The 20,309-nt window shown below is 45.7% G+C and overlaps 1 protein-coding gene across 2 annotated transcripts in view; it reads left to right on the top strand.

Annotated features, from left to right (window-relative positions):
- APTX (aprataxin) overlaps positions 1 to 20,309 on the top strand; it is a 55,638-nt gene that overhangs the window by 19,667 nt on the left and 15,662 nt on the right. For both annotated transcript variants that reach the window (XM_044305431.1, XM_044305440.1), the window contains exons 4-5: positions 3,619 to 3,918; positions 18,073 to 18,135. In XM_044305431.1, coding sequence (XP_044161366.1) covers positions 3,619 to 3,918; positions 18,073 to 18,135 — 363 coding nt within the window. The remainder of the gene's footprint in view (positions 1 to 3,618; positions 3,919 to 18,072; positions 18,136 to 20,309) is intronic.

The raw sequence follows: 20,309 nt of genomic DNA, 5'->3' as shown, positions 1-20,309 counted from the left end.
TGACTTTGCCGTAGAATACACCAGAATCCGCATAAAAAAAAGAAAAAAAAAAGCTGTGTGAACCTCTTACCTTATGTTACTCTTTTCACAAATATTAAATCCAGCTAAACAGCCGGATCACTTTAAGGATATGTTCACAAGTTGTTACAGACATTTCACAGGTTGTTCCACAATGGTCTGAATGGGGCTTGCAGAAAGCCATGTGCTTGTCACAGAAACAAGGCCAAAGATCTTATTGCATGTCTGAGTGTCAAGGCCTTGTGAAATGGTATAAAGGTTAAGAGGATGGGCTTAGATGTAATCAGTGTTTTTGGGAAGGCATAATAGTCATTCGTATTGCGAAGTGGAGAACCGTTTAAAAGAGAGTAAAGTTCCTTCATTACTGCTGTGTAGTTGTGCTTTTTTTTAATAACCTTTAAAGGAGTGTATAGAGCACTGTACACAGACAGAAATTAGAAAAGTGGTTGTCCAGGACTAGATCGGTAGGGGTCTGACAGCCCCACCCATCAGCTGCTAGCAGGAGCAGTGGTTATATATATCTATAGCTCAAAAAATAAAGGAAAGGAAACACTAAAATGCCACATCCTAGATCTAAATGAATGTAATATACTAGTTGCAAAAATCATTATTCATTACATAGTGAATTGCGTTGTCTGGATTTGGAATGATACTCAAAATCAAAGTGGAAAATGAAATTTCAGGCTGATCCAACTTCAGTGGAAATGCCTCAAGACAAGCAAATGAGGCTCATTGTGTGTTGCCTTCACATGTCTGTATGACCTACCTACAACGGCTGGGCATGGCTGCTAAAAAAAAAAAAAAAAATCCAGCACCAAGGAAATGTAAAGCTGTGCGTACCTTTTATTACAGTGGTAAAATTCATGCAGCAAATCAACGACATCCAGTGACAGCCATCTGTTAAGTCAACGCGTTTCAAACAAAACTATCATGACAGTTTTGTTTGAAATGCGTTGACTTTGCTGCATGAATTTTACCACTGTAATAAATGAACGCACAGCTTTACATTTCCTTGGTGCTGGATTTTTATTTATTTTTTATCAGCCAAGTTTCCCAAGGTCTTACATTTTCCGCGCACCAGGAGTTCATTGTGACTGAATGCCCTAAGCAGGTGAGCTGGACTCTATCTACTATTTTGTTCAACACCTGGGCATGCTCTTGATGAAGCGGCAGATGTTCAGTCAACTCCTGGACAATCTATGGTGCAACGTGCTGTTGGTGGATGGAACGAGACATGATGTGCTTGATTGGATTCAGGTCTGGGGAACGGAAAGGTCAGCCCATGTTATTAAAGGGGTTGTCCAGGTTCAGAGCTGAACCTGGACATACCTCCATTTTCACCCAGGCAGCCCCCCTGACATGAGCATCGGAGCAGTTCATGCTCCGATGCTCTCCTTTGCCCTGCGCTAAATTGCACAGGGCAAAGGCATTTTTCTGAGTTCCGGTGACGTACCGGGGCTCTCTATGGGGCTGACAGGAAGCCCGGTGACGTCACCGGCACTGATGGGCGGGATTTGGCTCTGCCCTAGCCAGTAAAACGGCTAGGGCAGAGCTAAAGCCCGCCCCTCAGAGCCGGTGACGCCACCGAACACACCGCTGGGCGGAAGTTACCGCCCGGCAGTGTGTTATTGAAAACACAAGAGCCTGTGCCCTGCGCGATCTAGCGCAGGGCACGGGAGCGCATCGGAGCATGAGATGCTCCGATGCTAGGCTCAGGGGGGCTGCCGGGGTGAAAATAAGGGTATGTCCGGGTTCAGCTCTGAACCCGGACAACCCCTTTAAGGCCTTCATCATGCAGGAACTGCTGACACCTTTCAGCCACACGAGGCCTAGCATTGTCATGCATCAGAAGGAACCAAGGGCTCACTGCACCTACATATGGTCTCACAATGGGTCTGAGGATCTAATCCCGGTACCTAATGGCAGTCAGGGTACCTCTGGCTAGCACTGACCCACTGCCAAACCGGTCATGATGAAGGATGTTGCAGGCAGGAGAATGCTCTCCACAGCGTCTGCAGACTCTGTCACGTCTGTCACATGTGCTCAGTGCGAACCTGCTCTCATCCGTGAAGAGCACAGGGCGCCAATGTCTAATCTGCTAATCTTGGTGTTCTCTGGCAAATGCCAATCACTCTGCACGCTGTTGGGCTGTAAGCCCAACACCGACTTGTGAACGTCAGGCCCTAATACCACCCTCATGGAGTCTGTTTCTGACAGTTTGAGCAGACACATGGCTATTAGTAGCCTGATGGAGCTCATTTTGCAGGGCTCTGGCACTGCTCCTCCTGTTCCTCCTTGCACAAAGGAGAAGGTAGTGTTCCTGCTGCTGGGTTGTTACCCTCCTACGGTCCCCTCCAAGTCTCCTGGTATTTGCTCCATGCTCTGGACACTATGCTGACACACAGCTAACCTTCTTGCCACAGCTCGCATTGATGTGCCATCCTGGATTAGCTGCACTACCTGAGAAACTTCTGTTGGTTATAGACACCATCTCATGCAACTATAAGGGTAAGAGCAATGACAAAATTCAAAAGTGACCAAAACAACAGCCAAAAAGGATGAGAACAGAGAAATGGTCTGTGGTCACCACCTGTAGAATCACACCTTTTTATAGGTCTTGTCTTGCTAATTGCCTATCATTTCTACCTGTTGTAGCAGTGTGTATATATGTGTGTGTGTGTGTGTGTGTATATATATATATATATATATATATATGTGTGTGTGTGTATACATAAAAACAATTGTACACATGTGGGATGTTTTAAATTGTGTTTGGTGGAATGAATATGGACTTACAGTTAAGACTGTCACATTTACTTTAGGATCCATTCACACGACAGTACTTCTGGGTCCGCATCCGTTCCGCAATTTTGTGGAACAAGTGTGCACCTATTCATTTCAATAGGGCCGCAAAAGATGTGTGCTATCCGCATCCATAGTTCTGTTCTGCGGCCCCGCAAAAAAGATAGAACATGTCCTATAGGTATTTCTATCATAGGGTCAGTACCCGTGTTTTGCGGATCGGCGGACTGCAAAATACTTAGTCTTGTGAATGTACTCTTAGTCATTGGGTGAGATTTATCACTAGCGTAAAGGAAAACTGACTTAGTTGCCACTAGCAACCAATCAGATTCCACCTTAAATTTTTCAGATCTCCTTTGGAAAATGAAACATGGAATCTGATTTGTTGCTATGGGCAACTAAGACAGTTTTACTTTACACCAGTTTTGATAAATATCCCCCACTGTGCCCTAATGGGGAAGTCAATTGCTCACAATTTTAGACATCTGATTTGATATGTTCCATTTTGTATCTGCCATTGATGTCAGTCAATAATGATTTATGTTACCAACTTACCGTCTGCCCATCACGACTTGTGTGTGGAATGAAGGCAAACATGTCATTTGCTTTTGAGCACTGCTCCAGGTATATTATGTAGAGCTGTTGAGGAATATAACGCACTCCTCCATGGTTTTCATTAGCTGCCTAACCCTGTTTTCTGTACTCATTGGTACCAATTCAAATATTGTTATTTTTTTTTTTTTGTTTTGTTTTTTATAACGTAAATATTAATTTTAACGTTTTACTTCTTTCGCTTAGATAGGAACAAACCCAAGCAGTGTTGATTCGGTGGACATCGGCAAAGATCATGAAGCTAAGTTGAAGCCCGGCCATGTACTATATATTGTGAATAAATTGTATCCTTACTCAGTAGAGTTTATTCAGGAACCAGGAACCTCCAGAGCAGAAGAGGCCCCAGAAACCATAAAACGTGTAGACAAAAGATCCCACGAGGATCCGCAAAATGATCACTTGGAAATGTCTAGAAAATGTCCAAAATCGCAAAGTGATTCAATGGAAAGCAGCAAGAGAAAGGAAAAGCCACAGTGTATTCCTGAGGTACGTTAACATGCAGGATTTTAAAAAGTCTAATTTTGTGTTGACTGTCAGTATAGAGCACATTGCAAGCACACATTGTTTTTATAAAAAAAAAAAAAAAAAAAAAATTTCAGTGATATTGCTTCTCCTGAAACCCCCCGCAATTTTTGTTTAGATTCAGAAGGGGGCATGGTGTTTGTTCTTCCATCTCACCTGATATGTTGAGAGTGATTACATGAACTGTTCCATAGTACCTTCAAAAGAACGAAGTAAAGAATCAGGCCATATGATACCTCCTAGCCAACCAGCCAGAAATGCTGAGAAGAACCCAGCACACACTTCTTAGGGTGCAGGATTGCGTGCCAAATGGCATCATTAGTGTGCCACATAGCAAAATAACTAAGCAAGTCCCCTTCTTTGTCACAGCTTAGACAGAGAGGGGGGCTGGTTTAGCTTTTTTGACAACCAGGACCATCAAACATATCACTGGTCACATCTAGTCACAGAGAGGTGGGCAGGAAGATCCCTTCCTGTATTGGGATGTTGGCAGATGTTCAGCTGCCAAGACCCGGAGGCAGGCACTAAAACTGGGATACTGCTACAGATTAGAACAAGTATTTTAGTAAATGCAGTACTTTGACATTTCATACACAGTGGACAAACCCTTTGACAATTTTTTATACACCCAAAGTGTGCCCATATGTTTGGCATTTTGCGCCATGCCGCCATGGGATTTTACTGTGCGATGACGCACATGATTGCGGAGTATTTCACCTGCTCATGCCTTGTAGCCAAACACATAGTAATTCTCAGTGAAGCCGCATGCGTATGGGCACCCTCATATCTAATCAACGTTTAATTGTTGATTACTCATCTTATTTTCTCATCTCTCTCAATGGGGGACACAGGCCTTGACCATGGGGTATAGCTGTTGCCACTAGGAGGCGGACACTAAGCACACAAAGTGTAAGCTCCTCCCTCTTCAGCTATATCACTTCCTGCAGGGACCAAGCTAATCAGTTTTAGCTTAGTGTCTGTAGGAGGCAGACCTTCCTGCGTTGCAGGTCTGGTAGTTACTAATTTTGTCTTTTTTTCCCTTCTAGCCGGAAGCTTCAGGCAGTCTTTTAAACAGCCTGCACTTTCAACCAGGAGATGGGAGACCAGGGGGTCACCCAAGCCCCCTGCTTGTTCCTGCTCTCCGGAAGAAAAGGAGGACCAGAGGTTCCTGCCAGCAATCGCATCACCATGGCCGCCCCAGCAAAAGTCCCTTATGTTTCCGGTGTAGCGTCCCTCACCATGGGGCCGCACACCGAATGTGGTGATCCGGCTGGAGCCAGGGGGGCAGAAGATTTCGGACAGGTGAGTAGGAGCAGTGCTTCCCTCTAATAAACCCCTTCAGTACCACCTCCAGTGCCCCTCTCAGTGCCCCCCTCCGGTACCCCGGCCAGTATCCCCTCCTCCCCACGTTTGGACTTGGGCAGCAATCTCTTTAAAGGGTTAATTTACCTGGGACACTTCTGCAGCAAGTGGGTGGCTGCCTTCTTTGTACACGCCGCGCGTCTGCTGCGGCTTCCCGGGCTGACTGCGTCCTTTGGAGTGCACCAGGAGAGGAGGGGGCGGAGTTTACACTCCTCAGCGCCGCTTCCACTTCGGTGCATTGGTTCTGGGCCAGCCGGGGCTGTTGTTAATGGAGGCCTCTGCTTCTGTGCCATCAAGTGGCTCTGCTCCAGACCCATTGCTTCCCACTGCCCAACCTAGGGAAGAACCAGAATGGGCGCGTTCCCTATCTAGGGTGATACAGGATGTCTCCAATACCAACAAAGTTATTGTGGATATATTGGGGCGTTTGTCGGCGAGGCAGTCCTCTGACCAGTCCGACTCTGGGGATTATGTGGCTCGTGCCCATCGCGGCCGCCCTACAAAATGGGCCAGAACTTCCTCCCCCAAAAGGTGTTCTGTGTCTCCTGTGTCCTCATCCTCTCCTCCTCCTGCTAGAGAGTCTCACTCCGACATGTCCTCAGTTGAATAGGCATGTTCCGAGGAGAGAGGGTCACATGAGGATGTTGTCTCACCGGAGGGTCAATCGCCCAAACTATCCTCCATGGTGGACAATTTAATTATGGCAGTTATTGAGATGTTGCAGGTTTAGGATTGCGTTCCGTCATCTGCCAGCTTGGGTTTTTCCTTTAGAAGGTCCCATCGCTCGCACAAGTGTTTCCCCGACCACCAGGAATTTGATTCCTCTCTCTCCAAGGAGTGGAATTTTCCAGATAGACGTTTTATGTTGCCAAAACGCTTTAAAGTCCTTTATTCTTTTCCAGAGGATTTGACTAAGAAATGGTCGGCTCCACCTATAGTGGACCCGCCAGTTTCCCTCTTGGCTAAACATACTTCTTTTTCTAAAATCAAAGATAAGAAGCTGGAAGGGTTTGCAAAATCTGCCTTTGAACAGCGCTGCAGCCGGTGTTTGCCTCTACATGGGTGAGCAAGGCTATGGAAGAGTGGGCAAGTAATTTACGCCAGGGTTTTGACTCGGGAGTCCCCTCGGGGGAACTTGCAGATGTGGCCCTGCAGCTCTTGCATGCCAGCGCATATATTTGTGAAGCATCGTTGGACGCGGCCAGGTTTATGGCTCGCTCGTTAGCCCTGTTGGTGGCTATTCGCCGTACCCTATGGCTCTCATGCTGGGCGGCAGATATTGCTTCAAAAGCGGACTCTGACGGCCCTCCCCCTTTACCGGCGGCAGACTTTTTGGTAAGCGCCTAGATGAGATCATTTCGGATGCTACAGGTAGTAAGAGCACCCATTTACCACAGAACAGGGGGCGGTCTAATAATTAAAAAAAACAGCAGCCCCAACGGAGCGTCCGATAAGTCGGCCGCAGGCCAGAAGCACAAGCCTTCCTTTAAGCCGCGGCCTTCCTGGCATTCCCGTCAACAGGGCTCCAAGTCCTTTAACCCTAAGAGAGCCGCTGCATGACGGCAGCTCATGGTGCCTTCCGTTCGGGTGGGCGGACAGTTTCATGTGTTTCGGCATGTTTAGCTCGCGTCCCAGATGCGTCGGTGAGGGAGGTCATTGCAGAGGGCTACGAGCTGGACTTCAAGGCCTCCCCTCCGTCCTGTTTTTTTTTTCCAGTAGTCTCCTCCAGCCTTTCCCGCAGTTCTTCTTTTTTTTTTTGGGGGGCAATTCACACGCTGCTGCTGCAGCAAGGTGTGATTGTTCTGGTTCCTGCGCAAGACCGTTTTCAGGGGTTTTACTCTAATCTCTTTGTGGTTCCCAAAAAAGAGGGCACGGTCCGTCCCGTTCGAACGGGACCTCAAGGCGCGCAACCGTTTCCTTCGCGTTCACAGATTCCGGATTGAGTCACTGAGGTTGGTCATTGTGTCCATGGAACCGGGGGGTGGGGGTACCTGTCCTCGATAGATATCAAGGACGCTTATCTTCACGTGCCCATATGCGTCAGTTACTATTTGTTACTATCCTTCCTGATGTGTCAAATGCAATGGAGAGATCCAAGAACGATTTTTGTTTGGCCTTTATTTTGGATGTAAAAAACAACCCCAATTGGTTCCTATTCAGTTCTGAGACAAACTGATGAAATTCAGACTCTTGCCCTCTCCATAAGATCAGCACGTCATCAATAAATCGTAACCAAAGTACTTGTCACAAGGGTATCGAGAACCACGCCTGACTCCGTTATACCCGGGGTCAGGAAGTCGCAGCGGTTGGCTGCACGCTCTATTTAAGATAGGGCTGTTTTCCTTATGGTAGCTTTCTGGGTTTGCTTTGCAAACCCTTTTGGCTCACTCAGGGATCCGTAGCTCCTTCTCCTCAGCTGTTCCTTGTCCAGCACTCCCAAACCTCCAGTTCTCTGACTGTTGATTCAGAACGCTACCCTCCGGATCCCTGTTGGACCTTTTGTGGACAGTTGTTGTCGTCCACCTGGGTGTTTGTGTTTGTCTGTGTTTGTCTGTCCTCTCCCTGGTGTTTCCCTCTTAGTGCAGTGGTGAGGACTAGCGATCCCACCGGCCCGTTCACTATCTAGGGCTCATTTCAGGGAAAGCCAGGGTTTAGGCACGTGATCGCCGCACGGGTGAGGAACCCGTCTAGGGACGTCAGGGCAGTCAGGTGCCAGCCGCAAGGTGAGTTAGGGGTCACCACCTTTCCCTCTGCCTTAGGCAGGGCTTTCCCTGTTTTCCTCCCTGTGCGTGACACCGGTCATTACATTATCTCTGGCCCTTATTTTGTGTAGGTAAAAAAAAATAATAATAATAATAAAAAAATATATATATATTTATATATATTTTTTTTTTTTACCTACTTAGAATCCAGTATGGATCAAATTGCTGCTCTGTCCAAACAATTTCATGGCCTGTCTTTGGAGGTGGTAGGATTGAAGGCGTCGGTCCTCCAGCAACAGCAGCAATTACAACTGACCGCAAGCCCAGCGGTTGCTACTGGTAACCAGGTTGTTGCGGAACCCAAGGTCCCTCTCCCTGACAGATTTTCTGGGGGAAGGGACAAGTTTTTGGCATTCCGTGAGGCCTGTAAGTTATATTTTAAACTGCGCCCTCACTCCTCTGGTAATGAAGATCAGCGGGTGGGGGTTGTTATTTCCCTGCTGCAGGGGGACCCGCAGTCCTGGGCGTTCTCTTTACCTACTGATTCCCAGGCTCTTCGGTCAGTGGATGAGTTTTTCGGGGCCTTGGGTCTCATATATGACGACCCTGACCGAGTAGCACTGGCTATATCAAGATTACGGAGACTCTTACAAGGAGAACGGCCGGTAGAGGAGTATTGCTCTGAATTCCGTAGGTGTGCTACGGATACCCAATGGAACGACCCGGCTCTCAGGAGTCAGTTCTGCTCTGGGTTATCCGAAAGGGTTAAGGATGCGCTTGCATTATATGAGACCCCCTTTTCCCTTGATGCGGTTATGTCCCTTTCTATCCGTATAGAGAGATGCCTTAGGGACAGGTTGAAAGAACCGGAGAAATTGGTAACTCCTCTCAAGCAGCAGTTAGTCTGTACGGACTTAGACGAGCCTATGCAGCTAGGAGGAACTACTCGTCAGGTCCGTCCTCCTGAGGCTCGCCGTAGGCGTAGGGTTTGTTTTTTTTTGTGGGGAGAGGGGTCATTTCATTAATGTCTGTCCTTCTTTCCTCAGAAACAAAAGACCGTCGGAAAAACTACTAACCCCAGGCTGTGTGGAGGATGTCAGCCGGGGGGTATACGTCTCCTCCATACGTACATCGCAATTTGTGTTGCCAGCGGTTATTGTTTTTGGTGATAAGACTGAGACTATTTCTTTCTTTTTAGACAGTGGAGCAGGGGTAAATTTGATAGATGCCCATTTTGCCCGCACTTTGGGTTTGTCTCTCTGTACGTTACAGAGACCCATTCCCATATTCGCTATTGATTCTGCTCCCCTGTCTCAGAGAAACCTCACCCACATTGTTCATAATATACACCTTCGGGTAGGGGACCACCATAACGAGATGCTTTCAGGTTATGTTCTGGAGGGGCTTCCCACTCCGGTGGTGCTGGGTCCTCCCTGGTTGGTAGCGCACAATCCAGTAGTGGATTGGCAGGCCAGGGAGATATTGGAGTGGAGTGAGCAGTGCAGAGAAAATTGCTTAAATAGCAATTGCTTAGTCGCCTCCATAACTACCCTACCTACATTTATTTCGGATTTTGAGGATGTTTTTTCTGAAAAGGGTTGTCAGAAGTTACCACCTCATCGTCCTTATGATTGCCCGGTTAACCTTATTCCCGGCGCAAAATTACCCAAGACCAGGTTATATAATCTTTCGGGTCCAGAGAGACAAGCCATGAAAGATTATATCTCCGAGAGCTTGGCTAAGGGACACATCAGGCCCTCTTCTTCACCCGTGGCTGCAGGGTTTTTCTTCGTTAAAAAGAAAGATGGGGGCCTGCGTCCTTGCTTAGATTTTCGCAAATTAAATCTGATAACCATCCGAGACCCATACCCTCTTCCTCTCATTCCTGACCTGTTTAATCAGATTGCGGGTGCTAGGTGGTTCTCCAAACTTGATCATGGGGGGGCCTACAATCTGATTCGTATTAAGGAGGGGGATGAGTGGAAGACAGCGTTTAACACCCCTGAGGGGCATTATGAAAATCTAGTTATGCCTTTCGGTCTGACCAATGCTCCTGCCGTCTTTCAACATTTCGTTAACGACATTTTTAGTCATCTAATCGGCAGGTTTGTGGTAATATACCTAGATGATATTTTAATTTATTCGTCTGATCTGAGAACACATGAGGAGCATGTCAGACAAGTACTGCAGGTCCTACGGACGAATGAATTATATGCTAAGATTGAAAAATGTGTCTTCGCCGTTCAGGAAATACAATTCCTGGGTTATTTTTTATCTGCTTCAGGTTTCCGTATGGATCCTAGGAAGGTCCAGGCAATTTTAGATTGGGATCTTCTGAGAACCTCAAAGCACTACAACGGTTCTTGGGCTTCGCGAATTTCTATAGGAAATTCATTAAAAATTATTCACTTATTGTAAAACCGCTTACTGACATGACTAGGAAGGGGACTGATTTTTCTAAATGGTCTGACGCCGCTAAAGTTGCTTTTTCCTCTCTAAAAGAGAGGTTTACCTCAGCACCTGTACTAGTCCAACCTGATGTCTCTCAGCCTTTTATTGTTGAAGTCGATGCGTCAGAGGTGGGAGTGGGGGCGGTGCTGTCTCAGGGTCCGTCTCCTGGCAAATGGCGTCCTTGTGCTTTCTTTTCGAAAAAACTATCTGCAGCAGAAAAGAACTACGATATTGGCAATAGGGAACTATTAGCTATTAAACTTGCGTTTGAGGAGTGGCGCCACTTCTTAGAGGGGGCAGTCCACTCACGGACCACAAAAATCTGCTGTACCTCGAATCAGCTAAGCGTCTCACCCCTAGACAGGCTAGGTGGTCGCTATTTTTTACCAGGTTTAACTTTGTTATTACCTATCGTCCGGGGGCAAAGAACACCAAGGCTGATGCACTATCTCGTTGTTTCCCTGGAGGGGGTAATGTGAGTGATCCGGTGCCCATTCTACAAAGAGGAGTGGTTGTCTCTGCGGTACACTCTGTTTTGGAGGGGAAGGTGTTAGAGGCCCAGGGGGACGCCCCGGTCTCTTGCCCCTCAGAGAAATTGTTTGTACCGTTGAACCTACGTTTCGAATTATTAAAGGAACATCATAATTCGGCACTTGCTGGGCACCCGGGTAGTAAAGCAACCTTGGAGCTATTGTCTCGTCGTTTTTGGTGGCCAAGGTTGCGTCAGGATGTATTGGATTTTGTGTCTTCTTGTTCTACCTGTGCGCGCCCAAAAGTTTCACATACACGTCCTGCAGGGTCTCTATTACCACTCGTCATTCCCAATAGACCGTGGACACATCTGTCAATGGATTTTATCACTGACTTACCTTTGTCTGCAGGTAAAACAGTGATTTTGGTAGTAGTGGACAGGTTTAGCAAAATGGTACACTTCATTGCGTTACCCGCACTACCTAATGCTAAGACTCTTGCTCAGGTATTCGTCAGTGAAATCGTGAAGCTTCACGGGGTCCCCTCCGATGTTGTTTCGGATCGGGGTACCCAGTTTATTTCTAAATTTTGGAAAGCTTTTTGTTCCCGTTTGGGGGTACACTTGTCCTTTTCCTCAGCTTTCCATCCTCAGTCGAATGGACAGACTGAGCGAACCAACCAAAACCTTGAGACATATCTAAGATGTTTTGTGTCTGAAAACCAAGAGTTGTGGTCATCATATTTACCGTTAGCTGAGTTTGCCATAAATAATCGTCGTCAGGAATCCACTGGCAAGTCACCATTTCTTGGTGCATATGGTTTTCATCCCCAATTCTGTACTTTCAAAGAGGGGGGGTCTTCTGGGGTTCCCGAAGAGGAACGTTTTTCGTCATCTCTTTCATCGGTATGGCAGAAGGTGCAAGCTAACTTGAAAAATATGGGAGGTAAATACAAATGCATGGCTGATAAGAGACGGTCGCCAGGTCCGGACCTAGGAGTGAATGACTATGTGTGGTTGTCTACTAGGAATATTAAATTGAATGTTCCCTCTTGGAAACTGGGTCCTAGGTTTATTGGCCCTTACAAAATTGTAGCCATTATCAACCCCGTGGCTTTTCGCCTGGAGTTACCTCAGACTTTTAAAATTCATTATGTTTTTCATAAGTCGTTACTCAAAAAATATGTTCCACCTCTAGAACCATCACCGCTGCCACCCCCTCCTGTTGTCGTGGATGGTAATCTAGAATTTCAGATATCCAAAATTGTTAATTCTCGTCGGGTCCGCCGCTCTCTTCAATATCTGGTGCATTGGAGAGGTTACGGTCCCGAGGAAAGAATGTGGGTTCCTGCGTCTGAGGTAAACGCCGACAGGTTAGTTCGGGTTTTTCATGCCTCTCATCCTGAGAGACCTGGTCCTGAGTGTCCGGAGGCCCCTCGTAGAGAGGGGGGTACTGTCACGAGGGTATCGAGAACCACGCCTGACTCCGTTATACCCGGGGTCAGGAAGTCGCAGCGGTTGGCTGCACGCTCTATTTAAGATAGGGCTGTTTTCCTTATGGTAGCTTTCTGGGTTTGCTTTGCAAACCCTTTTGGCTCACTCAGGGATCCGTAGCTCCTTCTCCTCAGCTGTTCCTTGTCCAGCACTCCCAAACCTCCTTATATTCCTCTCTCACACTTCTCTGGTTGCCAGAGATAGAGCTTCCTGCCTGGACATCTATCCTGACCCACTGGAGCTGTGTTGCTGCGTTCTCTGACTGTTGATTCAGAACGCTACCCTCCGGATCCCTGTTGGACCTTTGTGGACAGTTGTTGTCGTCCACCTGGGTGTTTGTGTTTGTCTGTCCTCTCCCTGGTGTTTCCCTCTTAGTGCAGTGGTGAGGACTAGCGATCCCACCGGCCCGTTCACTATCTAGGGCTCATTTCAGGGAAAGCCAGGGTTTAGGCACGTGATCGCCGCACGGGTGAGGAACCCGTCTAGGGACGTCAGGGCAGTCAGGTGCCAGCCGCAAGGTGAGTTAGGGGTCACCACCTTTCCCTCTGCCTTAGGCAGGGCTTTCCCTGTTTTCCTCCCTGTGCGTGACACCGGTCATTACAGTACTATTGATGACATGAATCGTTCCATGCAGTCCGAAAAAAACACCTCGCTCTCCCACCAGCCCAGGAAGAGGTTGGCATAGGTCGGGGCACAGGGACTCCCCATTGCCACATCCCTGAGCTTTTGGAAGATCTGGCCTGCAAATGAGAAGACATTATGTGTCAAAATAAGGTTGATTAATTCCATCAGGAAGATATTGTGACGTCGGCAATGTTCACGTCTTTGCCGAAGAAAAAACTGTATGGCTTGACATCCTTTATCGTGTGGGATGGAACTGTATAAAGCCTCTACATCAAGGCTAGCCAGCCAGGTTCCCTCCTCAAATTGAATCACATCTAGTTGTTTTAAAAGTCCATTGTGTCTCAAATATAGGATGGGAACCCTTCCATAAATGGTCGTAAAATCTTATTGACATATGTGCTCATATTCGATGTTAGGCTCCCTATCCCAGACACAATAGGTCTCCCTTTCAGCGGTGTCAGCCCCTTATGCAGTTTTGGCATCCATGAATCAGTCTTAGGGCTCATGCACACGACCATATGTATTTGTAAAAAATACGGACCACGTCTGTGTGCATTCTGTATTTTGCGGAACGGAACAGCTGGCCCCTGATAGAACAGTACTATCCTTATCCATTATACGGACAATAATAGGACATGTTCTATTTTTGGTGGAACAGAAATACAGACAAACGGAATGCACATGGAGAGTAACTGTTTATTATTTTTTTGTGGACCCATTGAAATGAATGGTTCCGCATACGGTCTGCAAAAAAAATAATGGAACAGACACGGAAATGAAATGCGTTCAAGTGCATGACCCCTTATTCTTCCAGCTCATCATACAGGTACTTGATCGGATTGAGATCTGGGGAATTTGGAGGCCAAGTCATCGCCATGAACTCTTAGTCATGCTCGTCAAACCATTCCTGAACAGATTTTGCAATATGATAGTTATGATGCTGAAAGAAATCTTTATCATTAGAGAAAGGTTTACAAATGGTAATCATAAATACATTTTACATATTAATGATTACCATTTCTAAACTTGTCTAAATTGCTATGAAAGTTAATAAATACATTTTTTTTTAAGCTGGAGTTGGTACTCTTCTACTGACTCTGACTCCAACTCCACTGGTGTCGGACTGTGCAGGGACACACGCCAGACTGATAACATCCATCTGGACCTTTACTGCAGGCTGCAGACAATTCATTCATAAACTTATAGTAGAAATAATAGAGGAATGGCACAACATAGATTCATAGGAATAGAAGCTCCAGAACTGTTATTACATGGAGAATACAAGTTGTAAGAGGTGACAGGTCCTCTTTAACCCCTTCACACATATGGAAGTAACTGTACATCCAGATTCCATGTAATTTAATGCAGTCGGGCCTAAACTGTTAAATGGGGCTGTGATACTATAAAGTATAACAGCCCTGGACTCTCTCACAGAAAGCAGAGACACAGGAGAAGCCGGCAAGGGACCAATGAGAGTTGTCCCTTGCCGGCGATCACGCTGATTGGTTAGTCTGCACAGACTAACCAATCAGCACGTAGGTGATGTAAATGTTGGTTTTGGGCTCCGAGCTCCACTACTCCCCTTTATGCCCCTGATGTCCCTGCAGTCCTCTTTTCGGTTCCCCCTCTGTGGGGCTGTGATGGCAGCGACACAGGAATGGAGCTGTTGTAATCAGAAGTAGGTTTCAGCTATAACATATAGCTGACACTCTGCTGCAACAGTAGCAACAGCTGATGTAAGGGGTTAACAGAGGGAGGGAGCTCCCTCTCTCCCCCCATCGGGCCACCGCTCTTTGATGGCAGCGGTCCACCGTCATGGAAGCCGGACACCTTACAAAGGCATTCAGGCTTACCAGACCCTACTGAGCTCGGGTTTGATCAGGCTTAGTGTCAGTGTCTTACTGACAATACAGTGCATTGCAATAGATCAGGCATGTTCAACCTGCGGCCCTCCAGCTGTTGCAAAACTACAACTTGCATCATTGATACCAATAAAAACTACAGCCTGTCTCGCTAAAAACAAGCCCTCACACAGCTACATTGGTTGCTCCGATGCCTCTCCTTTCCTTCTGAATGCTGCTGTGCCCCCAAACAGCAGTTTATGACAACATAGGAGTTGTTGCCGTATTCAGGGAACATGCATAACAATTTGGGGCGTGCATTTTCTCCTGTTATGCCTTGTGAAATTTGGGGTTAAAGCAACATTTTATTATACAATAAAAAAAAGGTACTTTGTCACAACTAAGCGTTTCTAAATTCTATGAAACGCTTGTTGGGTCAAAGCATTTACTTCACCCCTTGAGGAGTGTAGTTTCCAAAAATGGGGTCACTTTTTGGAGGAACCTCAAGGTTAATTCAAATGTGACATGGCACCTGAAAACCATTCCAGCAACATCTGCTCAGAGCCCTGCAGTGTGCCCATGAAGAGATTTACGACCTCGTATGGGGGGCTTCTGTAAACTGCAGAATCAGAGTAATAAATATCGAAGTTTTGTTTTGCTGTTAACCCTTGCTGTGTTACAGGAAAATGGATTCAAATAGAAAATCTGCACAAAAAGAAATTACATTTCACCTCCATTTGGCCTTGTGTATTAAAATTACTTTAGAACTGAATTGGTCCTTAAAAACATGGTTTTGAAGATTTGATTCTAAATTCTAAGCCTTCCAGCAATTTAAAAGATAAAATATTTACAAAATGATAAAACAGGGTGGCTTGGTGGCTCACTGGTTAGCACTGGTGCCTTGTAGCACTGGGGTCCTAGGTTTGAATCTGACCAATAACAACATCTGCATGTAGTTAGTATGTTCTCCCCGCGTTTGTGTGGGTTTCCTCCAGGTTCTCCGGTTTCCTCCCACACTCCAAAGACATACTGATAGTGACCTTAGATTGTGATGCGAATGTCTGTAAAGTGCTGTGGAATATAGCAGGGCTATTTAAGTGCATAAAATAAATAATTAAATAACTGTACTTTCACACTAGCGTTTTTCTTTTCCGGCGCTGAGTTCCGTCCTAGGGACTCAAATCCGGAAAAGAACTGATCAGTTTTATCCCCATGCATTCTGAATGGAGAGTAATCCGTTCAGGATGGATCAGGATGTCTTCAGTTCAGTCTTTTTTACTGATCAGGCTTTTCAGAAAACCGTAGCATGTTGTATTTTTACCTCCGGCCAAAAATCTGGAACACTTTGACTGAACGCTGGATCCGGCATTATTCCCATTGACTTGCATTAATGCCGGATCTGGCGCCGTGTGCTCCGTCAAACCGGATCCGGCTTTTGCATGTTAAACCCCAAAAATGTGCAAAAAAAGTTAGTCCATAAATGGCGGATCCGTTTTTTCCAATGCATTTTTTCATTGTGATCAGAATCCTGATCGGGATTCAAATGTAATCCGTTTTCACGTTTTTATGGATCAAACAACGCTAGTGTGAAAGTACCCTAATGCCAACATAAAGTATACATAAGGGGAATGTTAAAGGGGTTCTTCTCACTGTTTACTGCTGGCCCAGTGACGTCACGACTAGTATCAACTGGCCTGGGCGGGGCTAAGCTCCATTTAAGTGAACGGAGTTTAGCCGTGCCTAGGCCAGTTGATACTAGTCGTGATGTCACTGGGCCTGCGGTAAACAGTGAGAAGGCCGCTGCTTTCTCAAACAGCTGATCGGCGGGGGTCCCGATGTTACAAGAAAATTTTGACTAGAACCTTCAGAATCACAGATGCATATCCATGAAGCAAGCATGAGTATAAAAAAGAAAATGGCTGCACACCATTATACATACAAACAATAGAGCTAAGAAATGGGGATCATTCTAAATAAAAGTGGTACAATACCTACTATATGTTTGATCAAATATGTGCGCTAAGAGCTTCCATTGACTCATTTATAGTCGGTATTGTACCACTTTTATTTAGAATGATCCCCATTTCTTAGTTCTATTGTTTGTGTGTATAATGGTGTGCAGCCATTTTCTTTTTTATAAAATACTATGTGTCACGAGAAAACAGTCTTTGAATCGCTTGGATAAGTAAAAGCGTTTCAGAGTTATTACTAGATAAAGTGACACATGTAAGATTTAAAAAATGAGGCTCCGGCATTTGATCCAAACTGACTTTTGCTGGAAGGGGTTAATGTCTCGTGATTACTTTACCTCTTACATTTCATATATAACTTACTCTGTAAATACTGGATTGTACCTGAGAACCTATTTTGCATGACCTCTGTACACATAGATGTACACTTAAACTGCTGGAATTCTAATAAAGAATGTCATGAAAAAGAGGGCAGGTTTTATCTGTCCTTTAGGGCTCATGCACATGAACGTATTTTGTTTCCGTGTCCGTTCTGTGTTTTATTTTTTTTAATTTTTTTTGCAGCCCATATTCGGAATCATTCATTTCAATGGGTCCACAAAAAAACGGAATGTGCATCCCGTTTCTGTATGTCCGTTCGCAAAAGAATAGAACATGTCCTATAGTCCGCATTATGGACAAGGATAGGACTATTCTATTAGGGGCCAGCTATTCCGTTCTGCAAAATACGGAAGGCACACAGATGTCATCCATATTTTTTGCAGATCTGTCGTTTGCGTACCGCAAAATACATACGGTCGTGTGCATGAGCCCTTATACTTCTGTTACGTTCACATATACGTTTACAGAGGACCAGCCTGCCAGAGTTTACTGGATCCAGCCTAGCCACATAATACTGTGCACCTCCAGACCCCAGTGACTGCTTTCCGGCATAAGTGAAAGGGATTCCGCTGGACAAAAAAAACGTGTACATACACGACCATTTGTCTGGCTGGAAGCCGGCATTTATATCGCAAAGCAGCTGCATCCCATTATAGACAATGGTTCCTGCCGTGCATGGTATTATCCAGCCTGATTTTTGTTTTTGCATAATTTTTATTGCTTTCATTGGTTATTATATTCATTAATAATTTTTTTCTTGATTTTGGACCTTTTATGTATTATTATTTTTTTTTGCTAACTGCTACTTTTTGTTAACTGAATAGGTTAAAGGCCAAGGACACTGGAGTCAAGGATTAAAGGTTTCTATGCAGGATCCAGATATGCAGGTGACGACACTCATTTATCTAGTACTGGCTCATGCAGACGGTTGTGTCCACATTTCGGGCAGCTAAAAACGGATCCGCAAAGTAAAGATAACTTCTGTGTGTGTTCCATATTTTTCTCACTCCCATCAACATAAAGAGCTATTCTCATTGTCCAATACAGACAGGAATAGGACCTGCTCTATAATTTGCGGAACAGACACAAGGATCCACAAAAGCACGCTGCATTTTTAAATAAGTGGCAGAGACAAAAAATGACACAAATTAAGAAAAAAGGCACTTTGTTTACCCTATATTTAATATACTTTCAGCTAACATCTGTCACGACATTAAACCTATTGCCTGTGTAGATGTGCACTTCTACACTGATCGCAGTACAGATTGTCCCATCTTGATAGTTGCCCCCAATTTAGAGAAATCCGTTTATGCTAATAAGCACCTTGGTACAACGAGGGCATTGCCTTTGTAGCTGGAGCTCCGCTCACATTTTATGCTGGCAGTGCTCCCCTACTTTGAGTGACAGGGCCAGGCAGCATAGAGGTAATCACGCCTGACTATGCATATAGTACAGGCTGGAGATCACCGGACAGACGGAATCTGTCTGCACACCTGCCCTGCAATCTTGAGCGTACTGCCTGTGTGCTAAATGCAAAGCTGTGGGATTTCAGACCCTGTCACTCAGAGTAGGGGAGCATGGCTGTGAACAGAGCTCCAGGTGCAGCAGCAACATGCTCTTTGCACCAGAGGGCACATTTTCATAAACTAAAAAGGCTGATTTCACTGAATTGGCAACTATCAAGATGGGACAGCGTGTACTGAAATCACTGCTTATCTACACAGGGAGAAGGTTTCATTTGCAGGTATGTGGTGACAGATTCCCTTTTAACCCTCAAAAACTCAAGTGCAAAATATGGCATATTAAGGATAGGTCATCAAAATCCCAGAAAACCCCTTTAAGGAAACAGCATAGTACAGTGAGGTTGGGTGTTTCTGTACACCCGGGCACCTCTCTGTCTGAATGTGGCGACCAGCAGGACGGTGTGAGGCAGGTTGGCGGAACCCACATGTAGGACCCACAGCTATCAGACATACATGACATATTCTATTCATATGCCATACATGTCTGACCCAAGAATACCATTTTAAAGAGGACCCGTCACCACTCCTGACATGCCTGATTTAATAGCTTCATGCATCGCCCATGTAATAACAATTCTGGGGCATCTATTCTTATGGCTCTATGTTGTGCTGTTCCTTTATTATTTCTGCCAGAAGTTATGAATAAATTGCTAGCAGTCTGCAGTAAGGGAACAGAGGGGTGGTAACCAGTTGGGGGGTGTACCTGCGCAGCACTGACTGGATAAGGCTACTTTCACACTCGCGTTTGGTGCGGATCTGTCATGGATCTGCACAGACTGATCCATTCAGATAATACAACCATCTGCATCCTTTGGCAGAACTGATCTGTTTGTATTATGTTTAACATAGCTAAGACGGATCAGTCTTGAACACCATTGAAAGTCAATGGAGGACGGATCCATTTTCTATTGTTCCAGATTGTGTCAGAGAAACATATCTGTCCCCATTGACTTACATTGTGTGCCAGGACGGATCCGTTTGGCTCAGTTTCATCAGGCTGACCCCAAAACGTTGCAAGCAGCGTTTTGGTGTCCGCCCCTCCAAAGCGGAATGGAGACGGAACGGAGGCAAACTGATGCGTTCTGAGCGGATCCTTTTCCATTCAGAATGCATTAAGGGCAAAACTGATCCGTTTTGGACCGCTTGTACGAGCCCTGAACGGATCTCCCAAACTGAAAGCCAAAATGGCAGTGTGAAAGTAGCCTAAAGTGAGGCTACTTTCACATTGGCGTTTTGGTTTCCGTTTTTGAGATCCGATTCAGCGTTTTGGTGTCCTCCTGACGATGCGGAGGCAAACTGATCCGTTCTGACACACAATGTAAGTCAATGGGGATGGATCCGTTTTCACTGGCACAATAGAAAACTGATCCGTCCTCTATTGACTTTCAATGGTGTTCAGGACGGATCCGTTTTAGTTATGTTACAGATAATACAAACGGATCCGTTCTGAATGGATGCAGGCGGTTGTATTATCTGAATGGAAGCGTTTGTGCAGATCCATGACGGATCCGCATCAAACGCGAGTGTGAAAGTAGCCT

Source organism: Bufo gargarizans, chromosome 1 (genome assembly GCF_014858855.1).
Source record: "Bufo gargarizans isolate SCDJY-AF-19 chromosome 1, ASM1485885v1, whole genome shotgun sequence".
In the NCBI taxonomy this organism is placed as follows: Eukaryota; Metazoa; Chordata; class Amphibia; order Anura; family Bufonidae; genus Bufo; species Bufo gargarizans.
This window is presented reverse-complemented; position numbering and strand designations above follow the sequence as displayed.